Raw genomic sequence first — 25268 nt, 5'->3', positions numbered from 1 at the left:
GCTGACTCTGTGTCCTTTTATATTTTGTTCCCCTATCATAGAGGTCTCCTTCCCATTCTTTAAGTTTCAGTTTAGGGACCACTGTCTCCACAAAATTTTCCTTAATACCCCCAAATATAAATGATCACTCCTTTCTCAGATTCCTGTTCTACTTTGATTCCTTCCTTATCTATTCATTATAGTACAACCTTTTTTAAAAAAAATTATTGGGAGTATTTCCTTTATCTCTTCTACTAGAATATATATATATACCCACTGGGACAGTAGTCTGTATATCATAACTTAATAAATAATTGGTGTTTGATGAACAGAATTAAATTGCTTTGCATGAATGAGCAAACCTATTCAAATGTTTCACATATAAAAAAGTAACGTTTAAAAGTGGCATGATTGCAATTAAAGTTAAACTACTTTGTCTCTTATAGGAACTACTGTGCCAGCACTGTTAAACAGTACCTCCAATCAACTCTATTTGCACTTTCAATCAGATATTAGTGTGGCAGCAGCAGGCTTTCACCTGGAATACAAAAGTAAGACCTACTATCTGACCTTTCAGATTAGACATATTATCACTGGTTTCATGAGAAAATTGTTTTATGCTGTAAATACAAAGTGAAACACAATGTTAACCCAAAAGCCATTTTTAGAACTTGTGGGAAATCACATCTCATTGAAATTTCATCAGAAAATACAAGGAAAATGTGTTGCCTTATATCTTGATGAGAAAATGTAGGAATGTCTTAAAAATCCCGATTAAGGCTTAATGATGTTATAACATCCTTGAAAATTAATTTAGTTTTATTGTGAAATCTATACATGTATTCTTATTAATACCTAAAAAATACAGATAACCCCATGCATTAATTTGGAATTTATTTGCATAACTTTTCTATTTCTCTTCTCAAAGAACTCTTAAAAATCTGTACCAGCAAAGAGCAGCAACTCCAGTGCTGATGTCTGTGTATTATTCATTTTAATTGGAAGTGTAGGCATTGCAAAGGAGGCTCTAACCTTTTAAAAATGAATGTGAGGCTGAGTTAATAGTCTGATAAATGGGATGACAAAGGTCAAATTCACAAATCTTCTCTGACGTTTGATTATGCAGGTAAACCTTGTAAAAAGAAGAAATAAGAAATTCCAATGAGAGTGAAGTTTATTTTAGAACGTGTTTTCAAGCACTAAAAATACTTAATGTCGATATTAGTCTCCCTTAATAAGCAGTTGCAAATAAGCAAATACATAGATAAGCTTTAATAAGTGATCTTTTGAATTGAGATAAACAGCTTTTGAGGATGTAAATGCATAGATGTTTCTGAAAGACTAGATTTCCAGCTGATGATAAGCATTCAGAACCAGACACAAACCACAGGACAGTCTCACATTCTGGTAAAATTCCCCTTCTTATTGCCACCATTTGTAGGCAGGTTTGCAGCAGTTTATTTGAATAGAACTCCATTAATGATTGTGCAGAATGAGGCCTTGGATATTATTTACATGGGCTACATATGGAGAATTTGCTCCCCTTTTTGACACATTTTTCGAACATCTGTGGATGGCGAATTATGAGGTTCATTTCATATTAGGAGCTAACAGATGCACTCATTCATGTGGTGATATTATGGGTGATGAATGCTCTTACCTAGTACTCTCAAGGTGGTCCTGACTCTTCTGGCTCCTCATCAACTTTCAATGTGGAAAGATGTTATTAAAATAATTTGTCTACAAATTTCCATAGATATATTTACTTCACCAACATAGTCATCTGTAGTTCAGTTTTATTACCAGAAAACAGGTTTGTTAGAAGAGGAAAATGAGTATATATCTTACTGAAAGGAAATGGGTTTAAGGCTTAAGTCAGGGTCCTTGTTTCTGTATTTTTTCTTTGGTAGTATATAGTGCTAATTTGATACGTTTCTTTTTTCTAGTTTTATTTTCTGACTTAAACCTCTTCATCTCTCATTTTCTAGTTGTCAAAAATGATGATTTCTATGTCTATCATTCTGAATATAAAGGCTGGAAATATGGATAAGGTGAAGTTATAGTAAAACTAACATTACTGAAATCACTAGTGAAGGGGTAGCATTGTTTAGACTGTAACCTGTGGAGCTTTTAATGACTTTAATATGTTGACCTAATACAATGCCAAACGTATACAGGGTGTTTAATAAGTTGTTGATTAATTGGCATGACTAAACAAAGCACTTATGTCAGGGCTATTACAAGTCTTGGGTTACAGGGTCTTCACTCCAACGTGAAAACATGGTGGGGAGGGGCACAATTCCTCCCATGGGGTGCATGTCTTCTCCAGGAGGTATTGTCACCACAGTAACTACTGACCCCAGGCATTACCTTTTGGTGCTCTGCCCTCCCTTCCCAGGCCATCACTCCCTATGTTCTTTAGGTCCTCTGAAATTTTGTCCTCCGACCATCTTCAAATTCTTATCATTATGACACAACTTGTCCAGAAGCAACTCCCCCTCCTCAACACTTAAGAGATCAAGAATTGGAATGCCTTCTATCCAATTGCAATTTTGCCCACCATTCCACTGTTTAAGCTGTCTGCCCCCTTGCCAACACTTTTGCCCCTGTAGGCTAGGTTTTTGATGCTAGGCATATTTATCTTTTCCTCTGATGCCTTCCTGTATGGAGTTTAGCACAGAATCTCAGATTGCTTCTAATCCAAACCACAGAATCTCAAATCTCTTCTAATCCCAAACAAGAATCTCCTCTACACCATTTGTGACAAGTAGCAATTCAGCCTTCTTCTTTTCTTCAGTGAGAAAACCCACGACTCCCAGAGACAATTCATTCTATTTAAGGACAACACTACAGTAACTTTTAGAAGGTTTTTGTCTCTACCTGAAGGCTAAATCTATCTCTTTGATATGTCTATTGTTGCTTAGTGCCAGTGTACTGACTGATAGATTGATTGTTTCTAGTTTTACCCCTCGGGACAAGCTGAAGAAGTTAATCCCTCTTCTGGGAAATGACCTGACAAGTACTTGAAGATATGTATCATCCTTGCTATGACACTTGACTTTTCCTTTCAGAGATTCAGTTTTCAAGCCTGTAAAATGAGCCCAGTATTGTCCCTCAAATTAGCTTTCATTTTCTCTCACACACACACACACACACACACACACACACGAGAGAGAGACAGAGAGAGAGAGAGACAGAGAGAGAGACAGACAGACAGACAGACACAGAGAGAGAGAGAGAGAGAGAGAGAAACATATTTTTCTCTCTGATATGTGTGTATTGTGATGTATAAAGTTGGGAAGACACAATTTCAGGGTAAATAATCATTTCATTAATAATGCTAGCATATTTTTAATGCCAAAGACCAATCATGGAACCCACTCAATGCTTATATGCCCTTGGAAGATGTGTTGGTGAGCAAAATGGGCTCTTAGCATTCAGTTCAACCAAGTGTCCTTGAAAAGTTTGGCTTTTGTTTCCTTTGAGTAATTCAGTGTATTTCATTGAGTCTTACTAGGTGCTAAGCCCCAGGCCCAAACCCCTATTAGGTGCTAAGCCTATGTGGGGGTGAAGCTCCCAGGGTACTAAGGGGAGGTGATAACTCAAGAGCCAATCATAAGTGCCTAAGGTCTGGTCACTCAGATGACGTTTGATGACGTCTGAAATGGTATAAGAGGAGAAGACAGAGCCATTTGCTCAGGGCTGTCACTCTTGGTGGCGCTGATGTGGAGACTCCTGGCAGCTGTAGCTAAGAGCCCTCCAGCTCATAAACCTGAATGCTGGGATGTTGTTAAACTCTGGTAACTATGTATTGGGATTTGAATCAGACAAGGTCTGTCTGTCGATGTTTGTACTTTGTTTGTATTTTGCTCTGAAGTTCAGGGTGCTGGCTTTTCCCCCAGACCTAAGTGAGTGATGTTTGTATGCTGGATTAAAATAAGCTTGTAAACCCCTTAATGTTGATTTCCTTGGTAAAGCAGATCAAAAGAACCTGGGCTCTTGCAGCATGCTGGTAGCATGCTTGTTCTTGGGCTTGCGTTGGTCTTTCACCCCTACAACAGCTGCTAGCCGGATTGTTGAAACAGAAAAATAGGTGTTCCTGAGTCACCTGTTTCTTATTGGTTAACAAGTAATGAGAGAGAATGAATATTATAATGAGAGGTGGGCCTACTCTAATGAGGGGCTAGGGCATGTGACTTTGATCATGTCATTTACCTTCAGATCACGCCCAACCTTGGGCAATTTAATCAAAGAATTTATCCCTATCAAAACAGTTATAGAACATAATGGGCAGGAATTCACTCAGATAAGATGGTTAGGTGAGATAAAATTTTGGCATATTATATATTACAATATTAGGGTAAGAAATCTAATTTAATTAATCACCAACATACTATTTAATTTTAATAGCAATACTTTTATTAAGTGACAACACCTCTATTGAATGAATCAGAGCATTAAACTAAATGTGAAGTGTCTTTGATCAGTTTGGGAAAATTGAAAGTCATTGCATGAAATGAAATGGTTTTACTTCATCCGTATTCACCTCCAAACAACCATAAAATGGTGCCTAAAAACAAATCCTAGGACAGCAGAACCAGTAAAAAGAGGAGGCAAAACAATATTTTAGCCCAAGAAACGTGGAAGATTGACAAGAAAACTCAGTCTCACTTGGGTAAAAGGGGAGTGCATTACAGGACAGGAAGCCCCTCAGCAAGCTAGTAACAAGCCCAACCTCAGCAAACCAGTGGGAGTTCCTGAGCCCCAGAGTGGTGGACCAGGCAAATGTCAATACCAGGACTCCCACATGCCTTAGCATAACCAGAGGAATGGGAAGACTCCAGCTCAGAGAACCATCACTGTGCTTGAGCATAGCCTCAGGCAAACAGGTATCTGTGATCTTGATAGAAAGTAGACCAGACCTTCACATGCTTTAGCATAGCCCAAGGCAAACAGGCATCCTCCAGCGGCCAAACCTCCATGTGCTTCAGGGTAGCCCTGGGAAAGGCAGAAACAATCCACCAGACCTCAGAACATGCCAGACACCACTAGGACCCCAGCTCAGCACCAGGTAAACTGCCAGACCCCTATGGACTCCAGCAGCACCAGCCACCCCCCAAGGCACCCCCTCAGCACAGTACCAGAAATGAGGGTCTCCCAACGCATTGGGGCACCATTAGTGTAGCAATAGGTAAATAACCAGGGCCTATAGCTACTAGGACAAGAAGCCTGAGACTGTGCCCCTTCCACCCCAGGTGCAGAGCTCAAATTTAAAAGAAAGGAAAAAGGCCAAAAGGGAAAAACTAACAAATAAAGAATCTGACTGTAGAAAGTTATCATGGGGGGTGGAGCCAAGATGGTGGCTGGAAAGCAGGGACTTGCTTAAGCTCCCTCCCAGTTCCCTCCAAACACCTATAAAAAAGGCTCTGAACAAATTATAGAGCTGCAGAACCCATGAAATAGCAAAGGGAAGCAGGGCTCCAGCCCAAGACAGCCTGGATGGTCACTGGGAAGGGTCTATCGCATGGAGCTGTGAGAAGAGTGGAGCAGAGCCCAGCGTAGGCCATGCCAGGACCAACCAGACTAGGAACCAGGCAGAACAGGCATAGCACCCTGAATCAGTCAGCTGTGGCAGTTACCAGACTTCTCAACCCACAAACACCAAAGACAACAGAGAAGGTTAATGGGAAAAGCTGCTGGGACAGAGTGAAAGGAGTTCAGAGTTGGCCACCATCCCAGGGGCAGTGGAAGTGGTGCAGCTCTGAGGCTGCTTCCAGAGCTACAGCTGCAGTTGCTTATGGCCCCAAGACCACCTGGTGGGAGGAATTATGTGTCGGATCAGAGCGGGAGTGCAAAGCCTACTTTGCTCTGCCTAGATCTGGGCTGCAATCCTGGTTGGTGGCTCTTGGGGGAGAAGGAGTGCTGGTATGGTAGAGCTTGCTGTGTAGAAGTAGCTCTGAAAATAGCAGTGCAGTCCCTCAAGCTTGGGACAAAGTACTCTCTACTCTACAAGCAGTCATACCCTGACAAAAAGCTCAAAGGTCAAGTAGTTGGCTGGGAACATGAACAGGCAGCGAAAATGGTCTCAGATTCAGACTCAGACTTTGGAATCTTTTTTTGGTGACAAAGAAGAGCAAAACATACAGCCAGAAGAAGTCAACAAAGTCAAAGAGCCTACATCAAAAGCCTCCAAGAAAAACATGAACTGGTCTCAGGCCATGGAAGAGCTCAAAAAGTATCTGGAAAAGCAAGTAAGAGAAGTAGAGGAAAAATTGGGAAGAAAAATGAGAGTGATGTGAGAAAACCATGAAAAACAAGTCAATGACTTGCTAAAGGAGACCCCAAAAAATACTGAAGAAAATAACACCTTAAAAAATAGACTAACTCAAATGGCCAAAGAGCTCCAAAAAGCCAATGAGGAGAAGAATGCCTTGAAAGGCAGAATTAGTCAAATGGAAAAGGAGGTCCAAAAGACCACTGAAGAAAATACTACCTTAAAAATTAGATTGGAGCAAGTGGATGCTAGTGACTTTATGAGAAATCAAGATATTATAAAACAGAACCAAAGGAATGAAAAAATGGAAGACAATGTGAAATATCTTATTGGAAAAACCACTAACCTGGAAAATAGATCCAGGAGAGATAATTTAAAAATTATTGGACTACTGAAAGCCATGATCAAAACAAAAGCCTAGATATCATCTTTCAAGAAATTATCAAGGAGAACTACTCTGATGTTCTAGAGCCAGAGGGTAAAATAGAAATTGAAAGAATCCACAGATCACCTCCTCAAAAAGATCCCAAAAAGAAAACTCCTAGGAATATTGTTACCAAATTCCAGAGCTCCCAGATCAAGGAGAAAATACTGCAAGTAGCCAGAAAGGAACAATTTGAGTATTGTGGAAACACAATTAGGATAACACAAGATCTGGCAGCTTCTACATTAAGGGATCGAAGGGCTTGGATATGATATTCTGGAGGTCAATGCAGCTAGGATTAAAACCAAGAATCACCTACCCAGCAAAACTGAGTATAATGTTCTAAGGCAAAATATGGATTTTCAATAAAATAGTGGACTTTCAAGTTTTCTCAGTGAAAAGACCAGAGCTGAATAGAAAATTTGACTTTCAAACACAAGAATCAAGAGAAGCATGAAAAGGTAAACAAGAAAGAGAAATCATAAGGGACTTACTAAAGTTGAACTGTTTCGTTTACATTCTTACATGGAAAGATGATGTGTGTAATTCATGAGACTTCAGTATTAGGGTAGCTGAAGGGAATATACATACATACATAGATACACATAGGTAGATAGATAGATAGATAGATAGATATAAATATAGATAGACAGAGGGCACAGGGTGAGTTGAGTGTGAAGGGATGATATCTAAAGAAATAAAATCAAATTAAGGTATGAGAGAGGAATATATTGAGAGAGGGAGAAAGGGAGAGATAGAATGGTGTAAAATATCTCACATAAAAGTGGCAAGGAAAAGCAGTTTCTTGGAAGGGATGAGGGGGCAGGTGAGGGGGAATGAGTGAATTTGGCTCTCATCGGAAGGAATATACATAGGCAGGATATGGGTATAAAGTGAGTTTGAGGGAATGACAAAAAAATTAAGTGGTGAGAAAGAGGAATACAATGGGTGCAAAAGGAAGAGACAGGTGGAATAGAGTAAAATTATTTCACATGAAGAGGCGTGAAAGACCTATTTCAGTGGAGGGGAAGATGGGAGGGTGGGCGATGGGTACCGCTTGAACCTACTCTCATCAGTATTGACTCAAAGAGGGAGTTATATACATAGTATACATTATATACATAATAAGCTGAATATGAAAATCTATCTTACCCAACAAGGAAGTAGGAGGTGAGGAAATCAAGTAAAGGGGTGGGGGTGGGAACTAACAGAAGGTAGGGAAGATCAGAGAAGGTGGTAAACAGAAGCAAAATGCTGGTGAGGAGGGAATGGTGAAAAGAGAGAGCAAACAGGAAGAAGAATAGGTTGGGGGGAAATACACAGGTGGTAATCATAGCTATAAATGTGAATGGGATAACTCTCCCAAAAAATGCAAGCAGATAGCCGAGTAGATCAAAACAGGAATCCTACAATATGTTGTTTACAAGAAACACACTTGAAACAGAAGAACACAGAGTAAAGGTAAGGGGCTGGACAAAAAATCTTTTAGGCTTTGCTGAAGTAAAAACAAAAAAAAAGCAAGGGTAGCAATCCTGATCTCAGACAAAATAAAAGCAAAAATAAACCAAATTAAATAAAATAAGGAAAGAAACCACATCTTGCTAAAAGGTACCATAGACAGAAAAGCAGTATCAATACTAAAAATATTGTGTTGGTCCATCGTTCTTGAAGAGGACCATGATATCAGGGAAATGATGACATGATTTGCAGTTGACTTGGATTTGAGTGAAGGAGGGCTGTGCAAGGTTATCAGCCTCACTTTCTCCTCCAGAGCCATCTGGGTCCAGTGGCCTGATAGTCACCAGGACAACTGGAGAAGGCACAGGATGCATTGGGAGACCCTTGCCCACTTAGGCTAAGATCTTTTCAGATGCTGGCTGTGAGTGCGATAAAGCTCATTCAGTGAATAGGCCTCTTTAAGAAGTTAATCAAGGGATGGCCCCTTTAATCAAAAGGAACAACAATTCAAACTGGGAGGGGAAGACCATCAAGGTTCCTGGCCAAAAGAGAAACAGTTACTGTTTAGTATTTACATTCATTCTGCTGGGAGGGCAGGGACCTATTATCCAATCTATGAGCTCCAGAGTGAGGTGGGTTTAAGGCTTGGTTTTTGAGAAGGAAGTCTAGCCAGTAAACCCAAACTAAAGGAAGCAGCCTTCAGCCATTGAATTTACCTTCCAAGGAGAGGAGAGCAAAGGGAGGGGAGGGGAAGAGAGGGGAAAGAAGAGAGAAGGGGAGATATATGCATAAAGTGGTATAGCATCCAAATTCTTATAAGAGAAGTTAAGTGAGTTGGAGGGAGAAATAGACAGCAAAACTATATTAATGGAGGACCTCAACTGTCCCCTCTCAGAATTCTATAAATCCAACAGAAAAAGAAACAAAAAAGAAACAAAGGAGGTAAATAAAATATTAGAAATGTTAGACATGATAGACCTCTGGCATAATTTAGACATAAAGGGTTACACCATAAGCAAATTAGAAGAGCAAGGAATAGTCTGGGCAAGACTCCATGTCTGAATTCAGGACCAAACAAGATAGAGAGCATTAAAAATGTAAAATAAATAATGTTTATTATATCAGGTTAAAAAGCCTTTATACAAACAAAACCAATGCAACTAAGACTGGAAGGAAAGCAGAAAACTGGTTGGGGGGGCAGAGGCTTTTATAGCAAATTTCTCTGATAAAGACCTCATTTCTCAATATATAGAGAACTGAGTCAAATTTACAAAAATACAAGCCATTCCCCAAATGAGAAATGGTCAAAGGTTATGAAAGGCAGTTTTCAGATAAAGAAGTCAAAGCTATCTATAGGCACATGAAGAAGTGCTCTAAATCACTTTTGATTAGAGAAATGCAAATTAAAACAATTCTGAGGTACCACATCATACCTATCAGATTGGCTAATCTGACAGAAAAAGACAATGATAAATGCTGGAGATGATGTAGGAAAATTGGGACACTAATGCAGTGTTGGTGGAATTGTGAACTGAACCAACCATTCTAGAGAGTAATTTGGAACTATGCCCAAAGGGGAACCAAGCTGTGCATACCTTGGATACAGCAATACCACTACTAATTCTGTATCCCAAAGAGATCATAAAAATGGGAAAAGGACCCAGATGTACAAAAATATTTATAGCAGCCCTTTTTGTGGTGCCAAAATATTGGAAATTGAGGGGATGCCCATCAATTGGGGGATGGCTGAACAAACTATGGTATATGAATGTAATGGAATACTATTGTGCAATAAGAAATGATTGAACAGGCAGATTTCAGAAAAGCCAAGTAGAACTAGTAATGGAAAATGGAGGAAGGTTATGAGATCTCTGTAAAGGAAGGTTTTAAGAGGACTTTAATGCTCTGCTTTCCAATCCTCCAATCAGAAAGAAGTAGTAAGTGAGGGTGAGTACAAAACATGCTGGGGATGAGATTTGTGGTGATTAGCTTATCCTGTTATCTTGGTGTTCCCCTGAGAGAAGACAAGCAGAGCTGCTGATGGAAAATGGAAACTGTCTCTCACTTTCTTCTCAGAGGCAGCATGTTATAGTGGGAAGAGCATTAGACTTAAGACCTGGGTTTGTATCCTGCTTCTGATTCTTTTTTAAAAAAATTAATAGTCCTTTATTTTTTCCAATTACATGCAAAAACAATTTGAACATTTCATTTTTTGAAAGATTTTGAGTTACAAAGTTTTCTCTTTCCTTCCTTTCTTTCTCCTTTCCCCAAGACGCCAAGCAATCTGATATAGGTTATATATGTACTATCATATAGAACATATTTCCACATTAGCCATGTTGTAAAAGAAAAAAATAGAAAAGAAAAAAAAACATGAAAAAAGACCAAAACAAAGTAAATATAGTATGCTTTGATCTGCTTTCAGACTCTACCAGTTCTTTCTCTGGATGTGGATAGCATTTCTCATCACAAGTCTTTTGGAATTGTTTTGGATCACTGTAATGCTGAAAAGCTGCTTCTAATACTTAATAGCTGTGTGACCCTGGGCATGGCATTTAACCTCGTTGTACTTTAGCATCTTCATCCATAAAATGAGGGATTTGTACTCATTAGCATCTAAGTTCCTTTCAAGCTCCAAATCTGTAGACGTGATATTTTGCTAAGTCTTCTTATGAGTCATATCCACCAATTGTGGACTCCAAGGCTCTGTATTGACCCCTCTTTTCAAGAAGAAAGGAAACAAACATTTATTGAGTTTTTACTGTGTTCTTCTTTTGATGCTAAGCGCAGAGAATATAAATACAAGGAAAAAGATAGTCCTTACCTTCAATGCAGGAAGACAACATTAAAAAAGGGGGATCCAGAAAGGAAAGAGATGCAGGTACTTGGTACAGAAGTGTGATTTCCAAGTCCAGAAATTCAGGAACAGGGGCAGGAAAGGAATGAAGGTATGCTGGCCTGGTGCTTTCACAAAATGGAAGAGCCAGAAGAAGCTCACCAATGGTAGAAGTGGAATGGAACTTGTTGAAGGATATTCTAAGATGATCAGGCTTCAGAGGTGGCGGGATGTTCCAAGGTGAGGAAGCCCCAGGTACTAAGGGAAGTTGTAGGATAAGAGAGCAGTAAAGGTTTGATTTTGCAGTCCAGAAAAGTCCAGGACAGAATGAGGACATAAATATCACTTGTGTATATATCCCCTTCTCTCTGCTTACATAACCAGTGCCTTTGTTTTGACCCTCACTAACTGTAGAACTAAAGATAAACTCCTTTGCCATTTAAAAGCCTTAGAAACCTGACTCAATTTCTTTTCCAGCTCATTGCACATTATTCCCCTTCCTGATCCATACTGTCTGATCAAGTTGGCCTCATACAGGGCAGTGAATGCATCACTGCTTCTTAGAATCTCTAGACTCCTTCAAGACTCTGCTCAAGGGCCACCTTATGAACTTTTCCTGATGCCTTAGTTGTTACTGTACTGCCCACCCAAATCATCTTGTATCTATTTTATATATTTTTCTGATATTTCTATATATTTACATGCTGTCTTGAACTATATAATTTAAATTGCTTAAGAGCAGGACCTATTTTACTTCTTTGTATCCCCCATCTGGGGAATCACAATCTTTGGAGCATAGTTGGTCTTCAGGAAATGTTTATTGGGTGATACATCATAGTGATTTTATAACTGTTGTATGGGGGTGGGGGGACTTTTCTTAACAATAGAGACACCAAACATTTATAAATGAAATTTTCTTATCGCTATTTTCATTGAAACTTTGAACCGATTTTATAGTACTCTTTTGAGCTATTTTTGAAATAGCAGGTATAAGAGGATTCAATTTCTTTGCAAAGTTTACTCTGCAATAAAAGCCATAGTACTTTAACCATAGCCACAAGGAAGAGATCTAAGTATTTAAAAAGAATAATCAAATCGATTAATCCTATTGCTTTGACCCATGAAAGGGATGAAGGGGATATGGCTTTCTATAAGAAAGCATTGGGCGGGCATTCAACTGTATCTCTGAACCTGCTGAAAGTTAAATACTATAGTATCTTGTATAAGTTAGGTACTCAATGAATATGAGTTATTTTGATAATAATTGTAAATAAGACACTTAATAATTATAAATTAGACACTTAATGATGATCAAGATAGATTTTTCCCCCATGAATTATATAGGCCCTTATGAGATTGTCAGGAAACTTCTGATTTCTCCTTAAACACAGGTTTCTAAGAACTCAACCCTAATTATATGATCTTAGTAAACAAGCAATACTTTTCTACTTTTTCTAGACTCCCTTATATTATGCAGTCAATTCAACCATCAACCAACTAATATTTATTTACTTAGTACCTATATTCCCCCGTATCTGCCAAACTGCAGGGCAGAAATAAAATAAATGTGATATTTTATACTCAAGTCTAAAGCCATGTGAAGTATTTTCTTCGAGCAGTTTAATAAGTTAAATTTGAAAGGAATTTCAGGTCAATTTGCTATAGAAAATAAATAGCAATTACAGCTTAGAGTAGTAGCCTTTGGTGAGGTGTTTTTGCATTTTAATAGTGATATAAAAATTAAGGTAAAGGTAAAGGCTGTAGGCCTCAATTCCCTTATCTGTAAAAAAAGAGATTAGACTAAACTTTCTCTAGTTTCTCTTCCAATTATAAAATTAGTTGATACTAAGATTTAATATCACAATAACTAGGTTGGAGAGGATATTTTCAGCTGTGGGTCCTTCTTTGCATCCCTGAAACTCAATTTTGTAAGAAGCCATATATTCAACTTTCATACAAGGTCTAATCTACTTGTTAATTCAAGATATTTTTTTTTTCATTTTTGGGACATTCTTTACAATCCATATTTGCTTTATTCAGGATCCAGTCAATTTTATGGTAATGACAAAAAACAACCTTTTTAAAAATAAGTTTGAGTAAATAGAGCACAAGCCCTGGAGTCAGGAGGACCCAAGTTCAAATCAGGCCTCAGACATTTGACACTTACTAAGTGTGCGACCTCTGGCAAGTCACTTAACCCTGATTGCATTGCCTCGCCTCCCCCTTCCAAAAATAAAAAATTGAGGTGAATGCTACTTATAAAATAAATTTAGGCCATTATTCTCTTGTTGGACCCATTTTTAAAAATTTCACAAAATGCCTTTGTCCTGTTCGAGTTTTATCTATTCTTTTGTTATAAACTGTTTCCCTTATCAAAGACAGCATTTATATATGCTTTAAAAAAAGAATAATAACTAAACTTACTTGAATATTCTCAAAGGGGAGTAATTTCATTAATGCGGGTAACTCCATCCACTGATAGAGATTACAGACCCTTCATACATCAATAAAACTCTCACATGAGCTTCTCCTATTAGAGCTTCCCAAGAATCCCATGAGGGGGTTACTATTATTAACCTATTTGACAGATACTTGACGTTAAGTGACTTGCCAGGGTCACACAGGTAGTATGTATCTGAGGCAGGACTCAAACCCACATCTTGTTGCCCAGCAGTCTATCTACTAAAGAAGTAGCTACCTAATGAATTCCTACCCTTACAAGTATCTGCTCCTCTGATCCTCATCCAAAATCTTCTCTGACAGTAAGCATTCAATTGGAATCTTCCAATCCTTTTAATGACAAGCTTAAGTTGTGCTTTCTTGGACTAACATCCTCTATAGTGATCTTTTAGCATTTTTTCTGACATCACTCATTTGATATTTTAAATATATATATATATATATATATATATATATATATATATATATATATATATATATCTGTATACACACATATCGTATTTGCTATATTTTCACTAAGGCCCTTTTGTTCTGTGGGGACTTTAGGTCCTATATGACCTGAAACTGGGTGGTGAGCTACAGAAATACCAAAGAGTACTCATTTCTACATACTGTAGTAGTTTAGGGATCCCCTGGGATCTCTTTCTGCCTTAGAGCTTCCTCCCTTGATGCCCATTCTCTCTGCATTCTTTCAGTCTCTGGGTGCTAGAATACTCCTCACAGTGTGCACTCCTGTCCATACCCCATCCCCAGTTTTGAAAGACCTTTCTTTTTGTTTCCCTATGCCATCCTGGATTGGGGAAGAAAATCACTCGTGATTTTTTTCTTGGGTTTTCAGATTAGAATTCAGTTTGGTGCATTTCTAGATCTTTATGTAGAAGGTTTGGTGAAGAACAAGGCTGTACTGTTTCGTTTTAGTCCATCATCTTGGCTTCCTAGTGCCTTTGGGTTCTTAAAGGATATGCTAGTTTAGTAAAAGCTCCAATATATTCTTAACAATCTAGTAAGGCTATTATGTTCTGTATGAGAGAAGAGTCTGAGAAAGTTTGGATACAAGAGGCCATCATTAAATGCTTGCCTGGAATATCTAGTAATGTCTATCAACCTATCTACTTATTTACCATACTGTTTACCTATCTATCAATCTATCATTTATCTAACTCAAGAAAATAGTCTGCAAAAGTATGAAGGGTTGGGATCGTAGAGAATTGCCTAGAAGAATTAGGTATATCTTATCTGGAGAAGATGAGGCAGGGGATGTGATTTCTATTCAGATATTTGAAGGGTTTTCATTTGGAGAATGGACTAATCTTGTTCAACAGGGCCCCAAAGGTCAGGAATAGAAGCAATAAAAGGAAGTTTCAAAGAAGTAAACTAAAGCTTGATGGAAGGAAAATTTTTTCCTCTAATGATTAGAGCTATCCAACAATGAACAGAATTCATTTAGACCAAGGATTTTTAACCAGAGGTCCATTTTAGGTCACTTCGGGGGGCTATCAATTTGGGTGGGAAAAATAAATCTTTATTATCACTAACATATAACTTCTTTTATAAACCTGTGTATTTTTATTTTATGCATTTATAAACATTCTGAAAAGAGATCCATGATACACAAAAAATTAAGAACCATTAACAGTGGTGGATTGCTCCTCATTAATGATCTTTAAGCTGTATAGCTACTGGAGTATTATATAGAAAGGACTTTTTTGGGTTCCTTCCAATTCAGATTCTGTGATTTTATTTTTATGGAAGAAATTTTCATATCAATAAAATCACCAGTCCTTAAAGTAGAGGTATTGGCTAGTTAGCATCTTATTTAAATTCCTTCTCTCTTCTTCTATATGACAAAGTTCTTAAAGTCAGAAAGCATATCATATATTTTCTTCTGTATTCCTCATCGCATCTACTATATGCCCTTGTACATTATAAATGTTCAATACAAATTGGATGATTAATTTTCAAGGGATTATGTGTTGACTGCTAATCAATTAAACACACTGGTAGAAAGGTATTTTAAAAATCATGTATGCCAGTTCTATGATAGTCCACATTATTTGTGATGGCCTGTACAAAACTAAAACTTCATCTAATATGGTATTTTATTGTGCATATAATTTCAGATAATTTCCAAAATAGCGTGTTTCCAGAGCTCTAGGTTTTTCTGTGCCATAAGTCCATTCATTTTCCTCCTACTTTTGACTTAAACATCTTGTTCAAGTGCTGAAAAGTTCTATTTAAAAATCTTATGCACCCAATCATAGTGCTGCCAGGCAAATCTGTTCTCTTCATAGTAAAGTGAAATGTTTGCTCTCACAATCCATTAAGTTATTGTCTTGACAATGACCTAATCTGCTAGCAGTGGAACAACAATTATATGCTGCTTTTCTTTGGTTAGGGGAAATTATTAATGCCAGGTCTTAAAGTGATTTTAACTACAGTCACAAGGTATCCCACAGACATTATTGAGGGGAAAAATCATTGTAGATAGGGAGCCCTCTTTTCTCATCACCACTAGCAGTAACTTGACCAGCTGCCACAGGAGGCAGATAAGGATAGGAACCTGGGAGTGGCAAGACTGCCCAGAACACCAATGCCTTTTCCAGCTCAGCCCTCACAGCCACTGTCTGGGGAAGCAACTCCTATAGAGGAGAGACCAGTCACCCCTTCCAACTGGCAACTCTTAGGTCAGTCAAACTACTGGACCTGTAGTAGAAGATAGCCTGAGGGAGAATCAGGAGGTAATATCTGCCAGTCTAGTCAAACCAATACCACAGTTTTGCCTCAGACCCTGATGGAAACAACCAAGGACGCTGAATCCAAAAGCTTTGTGATTAAGAGTCCTTCCAACTCAGTATCCTCAGCCACCATCCTGAGAATCAAAATCAATTGGAGATAAAATCTAGCAACTGCTCCTACAGGTGTCATGGCCACACCTACTGAAGACCCAGGAAGAACAGCTCTTGCTACCAAAGTCATTAGCACTTTATTAAAATAATTTTTCATTCACTCATCTTAAATATTTTGAAAATATTGTGGAAATATATATATATGTATATATAATATGTTCATGTACTTATACACATACACACATATACATCAGTATCTATACATACACACATATTTACTAAGTAGCCTAGATATCATGTTAGGTTCCTGTGAGTATAAAACTGCTATTGACAATGTAGATGAAAGAAAGCATCCCTAAGAACCTCAATATGAAAATAAATTAGACAGTGAATCATGTTTCCATGCTTATCCATTTCCCCAAAGATCTAGAAAATAAATAGCACAATTGTTTCTTTCAATGGCCAAAAATCTACAACAGAGAGTTTTGTGTTATGCATTTATCATGTATCAGTATACTAGAATGAATGCAAATTACAGCAATTGAATAGGATTATGTGTATTCTTTGTTAACAAGCACAGCATTTAAACAAAGTCCCTTAATTTAGGCTTTTTATGTCTTGATTAGATTTAGGCCTGTAAGTATTAAGTTTTTCAATTTAATCTGAGTATTTTGTTGTCTCAAATTAGTATGTAAATTCACTAAAACACTCATAAGGAAGATCAGACAAGAAGGTAACACAATAGATAGAGAACTCAACTTGGAATCCTGAGTTCAAATTCTGTTTTTGGACAATTCCTAACTATGTGACCCTGGGCATAACGTCTTTCAGCCTCAGTTTCTTCATATGTAAAATGAGGATAATAATAGCACCTTACACCCAGGGCTGATGTTAATATAAATTAGATCATATAGGTACAGTGTTTTGCAAATCTTAAAGTACTATATAAGTGCTAGCTATTATTATTAATATTATTACCTTTACTTTCTATTTTACTAAAGCATTGTGTGACAAGGATCAGGCAAGTTGTTTAACCATTTTGGTCCTCAGTTCCCTCATCTGGAAAATGGGGATAATAATAGTACCAACTCCCAGGATGTAGGTTGTCTTGTTATCACCTGTCATTCTTGTCCTTGTTTTCTCATAAATTTCTGTATCTTATGTAATGAGATATATATAATATATACATATATATCATATTTGTTCAAAATATGTTTTATAAATTAGTAGCCACCTTTGACATTTAACATGCCTGATGCAATCCTGCTTAATTAGAAATCCTAGAAAATCTTTTTAAAAACATTTTCCTAATTATCAGAGTTCCTTATTGGTTATATGATGCAACCCTTTCATATCCACTATCTACCTTTCCATTATGCTCTATGTCATACTCAGTAGTTCTTTGGGGTTAGTGGCATCCAAGTTCTCACAGCTGGTAAAATCTTTGAATTCGAAATAGGGACATTTTTGGCTGGGACAGACAGGTTCAGTACAAGTGTTTTGCAATTTCCCAAAGGAAATATATCCTGTGCCTCTCCTTTCTATACTACACCCAGCTTATGTCCATCTGTTAGACCCCAAAAAGATCATCCATTTATTTGCATGATGAAATTCTTCATCAAATAGATGAAGATCTTTCCTGTATAGACAGACAAGTGAAACTCATTTAAATGACTATAGATCTCTTGTGGGAAGTTCTGTAGTATCTTGGAGCTTGAATGAAAACAATGTCATTTGCAGACTAGAACATCTGGAAGACCTCACCATTCACAGGGAATGTCTTTAACCTATTTGGATTTTAAAGCTCCTCACAACCTTGCCCCTTCCTACCTACACTTTATTCCCCTCCACAAACTCTATGATGCAGTTACACTATACTTCTTTGTATCTTGGTGTTTATGTAGTCTGAATATAGTTGTTTATATGTTATCTCTCCCATTAAAATGTGAACTCCTTGAGGGCAGGTACTATGTTTTTGCTTTTCTCTGTAACTTCTACACTTAGTGCAATTCCTAGGACATAATAAATGCTTAATAAATACTTGTTGATTGACTATTTCTGCGGTATATCCCGTCAATCACAGTGGCAAATATTTTAGTAATTATACATCTCCCTATTTTATGCCTCTCCTCATCTCTGTCATCAAAATCATTAATGGTGATTATTTCTATCGTTACATCTATAGAGTCTCAAATAATTTGGATATATGGATATGAGACATCTTATTTTTAAAGAGCCTTTAAGGGGGCACTTTGTTCTCCTGTGTTGAATGCATTCTCATAATCCACAAATAATAAGCACATGGTCATCTTATGTGTTCTCCATTTTTAGTCAGTTATAAGATGGTAAAGATGGGTTCTGCTTTTGAATATTATTCGCAAATGTCTGCTTTTTTATTTTCTAATAATGCCCTTATTGGGATAGTATTTATATATATTATTTATATTTAGATGACCCTGATAAAGCTTATGTATAAATAGGGAAACAGACATATGGTTTGGTACTTGTTGATGTGTTCTTGGTTACTTTTTCTTTTTTTGCAATCATTAAAAGTATAAGATAGTTTCTACAATGTTGTTATCTTCAGCTCCTATAGATACCTTACAAATGAGTCATTCAGTGCTCTCAAAATGTTATCACCTTTACCTAAGATTTCTTCTCTGTATACTTGCTAATATCCACCTACTCCTCCCATCTTTTTTTCTCTTTAGTGCTATTTCTACTTCCTTTGTAAATACCTCAGGGATTGGGATTTGGGGGTTCAAATGTAATCTATGATCATCTGACCATCAATTTGTTAGAGATATGATCAGAAATTAAGTGAAAGGGGTGGAGGGCAGGCAGGGTGGGAGGGTAATGTTTCTCACCCCTCCGGGGGTGAAGGGGACAGGGTCGCGCACGTGCGCGGTAGGCGGGGCTGTGCCGAGGTCAGCGCAGGAGGAGGCGCCAGGGCCCGATGAAAGTACGCACCGGAGCCAACCTGACTGACCCGACCCCTGACCTGACCCGACCCCCGACCTGACCTAACGCTGCCGCATCATCTTCCTCTCTGATGGCGGCTGCGGAGAATACTCATGAGGAGCGCTACACCTCCTCGGAGACTGTGGGGGACCCGAACCATGATCCGCAGTTTGAGCCTGTAGTGTCTCTTCCTCAGCAGCTGATTAAGACCCTTGAAGAAGATGAAGAAGTGCTTTTTAAGATGCGAGCCAAGCTGTTCCGATTTGCATCTTCGAATGGCCTCCCGGAATGGAAAGAGCGAGGGACGGGTGACGTGAAACTGCTGAAACACAAGAAGAAAGGAACGATTCGCCTCCTCATGAGAAGGGACAAAACCCTGAAGATTTGTGCAAATCACTATATCACCCCGCTGATGGCGCTGAAGCCCAGTGTGGGCTCTGACCGGGCCTGGGTGTGGCACACACAAGCCGACTTTGCTGATGAGAGCCCCAAGCCCGAAGTGCTGGCCATTCGCTTCCTAAATGCGGAAAATGCCCAGAAGTTTAAGGAGAAATTTGAAGAATGTAGAACCGAGATAGAAGAAAGAGGAAAGAGGCCGGGAGCGGGCAAAGAGAGCAGCGCCGATGAAATGGTGGAGAAGTTCTCGGAGCTGTGGGTGAAGGAGAAGGCAGGAAGCCAAGAGGTCGAGAGCCCCGAGGCACCGGAGCAGGACACCAAGGACTAGGACGTGTTACTGCCGTAAATCATCTCGTGGGCCTCGCCCTCTTAATTTTTTTCTTTCTTAATTTATTTTTTGACGCGGGACTTTAATAATAAACTGAATTCCACCTCCTTGTTTTCTGAGCTTTTACACTTTCAAAGGTGTCTTCAGCAAACCTATTCCCAGTTACGTGCACTGCGCTAATAACATTCTTTTCCATTCTTTTCCAAACACTTATTTATAGTACATCCAAAAAGGTAAATAAAACATTAGAAAGCTGCAAAAAAATAAAATGAGAAAATAGTTATGAAGATAAGATATGATTTGCAACTAAAAGAAACGTTTAACTCAGGCTATGGAAAAAAATGTAAAGGAGAAGTGGACAACAGAAAATGACATTGATACCAGCTTCAATAATTTTATCCAGAAGTCCCACCATGTATTTGAATTTGTACAAGAAGAATAAAAGAGCGTAGAATGCACCTTAGTAGACGATTTACCTACTTGCCTTAAGAGAGAGGTGGTTTTCAAAGCACAGTGTTAGGCTGTGAATTAGTCTGTAAAATCTTATTAGAAAAATGTATGGGATTATTAATAAAATTTTCTCATAAAGCAGAAAGAAATAGTGAAGGGTGAAACTAGTCTAAGGAAAGCTTAACAAGATGTCCATCTAAGGCAAGTTATACCAAGGATATTTGAGGCTGAAAGACGACTAAAAATAGAAAAAAGAATGCAACAAGTCCAAAAACTGAACTCATTTATTTGCTCCAAAATTCTCTCCTCTTCCTAACCTCTCTATTATTTTTTAAGTTACCACCATCTTCTCAGTCACCCAGGATCACAATAAATAAGTAATGTCATGAACTCTACTCTCTTACCCCCCCCCCATTTAATCCATTATAAAATCAAATCACTGTTACCTTCATAACCTCTCTCCTCCCCCCCTTTTCTCCTCTGACATTGCCACTACCCAGGTGTAGGCCCTCCCCACCTCAGACTGTTTCAATAGCCTGCTGATTGGTCTACCGATTTATGCAAGTCTCCCTCCATTCTAGCCCATCCTCCAGTTGGTTTTCAAAGTGATCTTCATAAAGCACAGTTCAGACCACCCCCAAACCCCCAACACACATACCACACACACTACTCAGTAAACTCCAGTGGCTGTTATTCAAAGGCCTTCATAATCTGCTCTTTAGCTCCCACTTTTCCAATTTTCCTGCACTTTATACCCCTCCCACTTATTCTGTGATCCAGAGACACTAGCCTTCCTGCTTTTCCTTGAACAAGACATTCCCTCTCCCAACTCTGAGAATTTTCACTGGCTGCCCTCCATGAATTGGAACTTTCTCCCTCATCTCCACCACCTCTTGGCTTCCTTCAAGTCCTAGCTAAAATTCCACCTTCCACAGGAAGGCTTTCTCAATTTTACTTAATTTTCATGTCTTGCCACTGTTGATGATTATCAGTAAATCCTGCATATCCTTTGTTTGCATGTAAATCTCCTCCATTAGACTGTGAAGTTCTTGAGAGTAGGTGCTATCTTTTACCTTTATTCGTATACTCAGTGCTTAGGACGGTGCCTAGCAAATTTATAAGTGCTTAATAAATGTTTGCTGACTAGCTGACTAGTTTTATTTTTTGTATTCTGATTTCTCTTTATCAGTCATCTTTTTTTTTTAAAGGAAAAAGACAGTTCATTAAGAGTTTGCCATATTTGGTTGTCTTAAGAAATCCCACCCTTTGTGATGCCTATTTTCACAAGCTGTCCAGATTCAGTCTCAGCTAGACTGAATCTGAGCGCCTTCATGGAGGCAAGATGAGACTTACATAGGCAAAGATTGTGGGAAGGATTGAGGTGTGGCCTGGGGTGACTAGAGGAGGGGTTTAGGAAGGGTCTTGAGGAGGAGTCGAAGGAGGAGCTTGATGAGACTGGTATAAGGTCAGACTCCAGTAACCAAGAGAATGGGATTAAGGGTGGGAAGAGATTTGGGCCTAATGATAAGGTAAGGTTATAGCCTCAGGCCTAGGCCAGGTCAAGTGGGAAGATTCAGGGAGAGTTCAAGGGGGGTTCCCAGAGACTGTAATACAGGTTCAAGAGGGTTCCCAGAGATGAGTCATCTTTTTTAATCTTAATAATCAATATAATAAAATTACCATTTATAATATACCTTCTCTATTCAGAGAATCATATTAGATGCTGAAGATATAAATTTGACATAAGACATTGTCCCTTTTTTATGTTGCTCATACTCAAGTAGAGTTATTGACGCTGGCACAGAGATTGTAACACCCAATATTACATGCCTAGTAAATTTAGAGAGGAAGGGAAAGATTGTTATGATAGTTGGGGTTTGCGGATGATTTCTTAAAGGAGCTGTCTTTTGAGATTGCCTTCAAAGTAAAGATACATTTTAATAAATGAGAAGAGGGAGCAGGGGGCATTCTAGGAATAAGAAGTCTGAGCAAAAACTTGGAGGTATGAGAATAACTTTTTGTATTTAAGGGGGCAAGAGACTGTCCAATTTGGCTGGAGAACAGAGTACATTGTGGAGAGTAATTTGAGATATCTGAAAAAGTAGGGTAATGTCATTTTATTCCTTTTTAGAGAACCTACATTAGTAAAAGTTTATATAGTTGTAGCCAGTATTTAAGATGTTTTCTCCCAGTGTAGGAGGAACCTGAGTTTACTTGTTGAAGGTGAGACAAAGTCCAGGAACCCCAAGACTGGAGTTCCCAGACGGGTCGTTGAGGGGCGGTTACGCCTCAAGGACCAGAGTACCGGAGAGGGTCCAGACCGTCTGGAATTAATTCATGATCTCAAGCATTCTTTAAGTCAAGGTGGCAAAGATTTATTATGCGTTTCAGCGGGCAAGAGTTCTTAGGGAGCATGCCACCTTACAGGGGCAAAGGCAAAGTTCTTATAGGTTAAACTTCAGTAAAACGTGTGCCAAATATGTTAATTAGGTGATTCAGGGGAGGATTAGGGAGTGGTTAAGGGTGGTCAGTTCTTGAAAGAACATGCACTTTTTGTATCTACTGCACAGGTATCTTACCCAGAGTTCACTGGGAAATAGCGCAGAGCAGGGCTACATAGAGGTGTGGTTTTAGGCCTGAAATGTCCTAAGTCAACTTATGGTCAGGGCTGACTGGGAAATACCCAGGCTGCTTTCATCAATGTCTTGTTAGACAAGATAAATGTAAGGGAGTATACGTATGTCTAGGTCTAGCATGCATGTGATAGGCCAGTGAGTAGTAAATATCGTTATGACCCAGCATACAGCCAGTTCAGCATGTACACAGCTGGTTCAAACTAATAAATTCTGTAGTTACAGCTGGCCACTGTATCTGGAAGAGAGAGAAACATTTTGCTAGGGCATACTGCCCTGTTTTGCCAGAGAGAAACTGCTAGGGACAGTGTTTTGAGGCTAGGGAGAGAGATGATTTCAGAACTGGATGTGATTTTGGAAATGGGGTTCAAGCACTGGCACCCAAGCATCCCATCATACTGACCAAAAATATTTTTATAAATATCAGAAAATCCATTTCTTTGCCTTTGTGTTTTAAATTCATCAAATAATTTAATATTAACTATTCATGTTAAAAAATAACAGAAGTTAGCCTTTACTATAAATTCAACTACTATACTATACATTAATTGGGTCATCTGTATATTATTGTAGAAAGTATTGATTTATGTCTTTTGTTTTATAAAGTACCTCATCATAGCACAGAAATGAGCCTGAGAATTTACATATAATAACAGTGGAGCATATGTTCTGAGGCAGACAGATTTTGAGTTTGGATCTAGCAAGACTCTATCCAAAAACTATCTACCTAAATTCAAAGAGACTCATCACCAGAATTGCCTCAGGGAGATTAACCTCCTCTTCCCACTCCCTGCCCTCCCCTACCCCCAGTCACAGTGTCTTTTAGATATGTTTGTCAAATAATAGAGCAGTACGAACCCTGAAGAGATTTTGGATCCTTGAAGGACTGAAAGACATTTAAAATTCACATACATTTCCTTGGAAAATCTTATTTTTTAATGTTTATGACATTTAATATAGTTCCTCAACGTAGAGGGCCAGCTCTGAGAAAGTCCATTCTGGGTTAAGATACAGGCCCGGTTTTCCCTGAGGCCTGTTCTTGCCCTTGGGCTGATAACTCGGCATGTGGGCTCTCCATACCTGGCCCCTCTGCACACACTTGCAGCTCAGGGTGAGGCTCTCCAAGCCTCCTCAGTATACTCGTGCTTTCTCCAAAACCTCCGGGCACACACTGCTATAAACACCACCTGTGGGCTATTAACACAATATTGTTTACAGCAAAAGGGAACAAAACAGGAGGAAGTCATGCAATGCAAATGTTTTCGAACTTGTTGATTCTGCTTGCCTAAAAAAGTATATAAGCCCTGTCCCTCCGTTAAATAAAGGGAGCTGTCCTTTACTCTCTTGCCTGGCCCATATTTTTTTTTCACTCTCTGCAGCATCCTTTTCACTCTCTGGTGGTCACGGCTGCTGGCAGCAAGTGGTGGCACCTCTCTGCTTGTCAAATCCTTAAGAAAAACCCTAGTGTATTTAATCAATAAGTTTAGTGACAAGCACTAACACTTCCTATGAATGGTCAGTGGAAAGTTTTTTGCCTTGTTGTTGTGTTGGCTGTGGATACCAATGATGTTTGGAGGGCATTTTTAGGTAATTGAGACAATCTGGATAATTGTATAATTATACAAGGCTACCACGCTTGTCTCATCACATTGTTTGGAGAAAATACCTAATAGGCAGCAAGTGGGATGAAGTCATCAAGAGGGTTGGTTTTCAGAGTGGTCATGAAGGTGTGTGCTTTCTCCTGCTAGGGAAATAGATAATACCTGAGAGAGTCACTAAACCAGTTCAAGTTGTTTTAGATTGATTGGACCTAGTATTTTATATGCATTTGACATCTATTTCCTTTCTTACTGACTTCACAGGAAGCCAAGCTACATGAAATTTTTTTTTAAATTAATTTATTTATTTTTATTTTACCACACATGGTTCTACATAGTTTTGAGTTCCAGATTTTCTCCCCTCCCTCCCCCTACATGAACTTTTGATTTTCATTTTCACCTATTCTCTAGCCTCTATACCTTATCTTTTGATGAAGTATATGTTTCATGGGTTCATAGGGATTTTCTAATTCAGTTTCCTGACTCAGACACTATATTATTAACGTAATTACCTGGAAAGAAGACTATTTGCATCCCCTGTTGTTTTAGTCCTAAGAAAAGGGACTTGTTCTGTAAATGATACCAAAACTTGCAAAAAGCAAACTTACTTTAAAAAAACAGAAAG

The 25268-nt window shown here is 38.5% G+C and overlaps 2 protein-coding genes across 2 annotated transcripts in view; both read left to right on the top strand.

The window, feature by feature from the left end:
- Positions 1-25268, top strand: part of LOC118843733 (CUB and sushi domain-containing protein 1-like) — a 2679416-nt gene that overhangs the window by 2306231 nt on the left and 347917 nt on the right. Inside the window, 1 exon segment of the mRNA XM_036751485.1 lies at positions 426-530. Coding sequence (XP_036607380.1) covers positions 426-530 — 105 coding nt within the window.
- On the top strand, positions 19330-19962 carry LOC118843736 (ran-specific GTPase-activating protein-like). Its single transcript, XM_036751486.1, has one exon. The coding sequence runs from the start codon at positions 19330-19332 to the stop codon at positions 19960-19962; it is 633 nt and encodes a 210-aa protein (XP_036607381.1).

The sequence above is a fragment of the Trichosurus vulpecula genome, chromosome 3, assembly GCF_011100635.1.
Source record: "Trichosurus vulpecula isolate mTriVul1 chromosome 3, mTriVul1.pri, whole genome shotgun sequence".
NCBI classification, from domain to species: Eukaryota; Metazoa; Chordata; class Mammalia; order Diprotodontia; family Phalangeridae; genus Trichosurus; species Trichosurus vulpecula.
This window is presented reverse-complemented; position numbering and strand designations above follow the sequence as displayed.

Excerpts from the sequence above, each read along its gene's own strand:
- LOC118843736 (XM_036751486.1), top strand. The coding sequence starts at position 19,330 with ATGGCGGCTGCGGAGAATACTCATGAGGAGCGCTACACCTCCTCGGAG.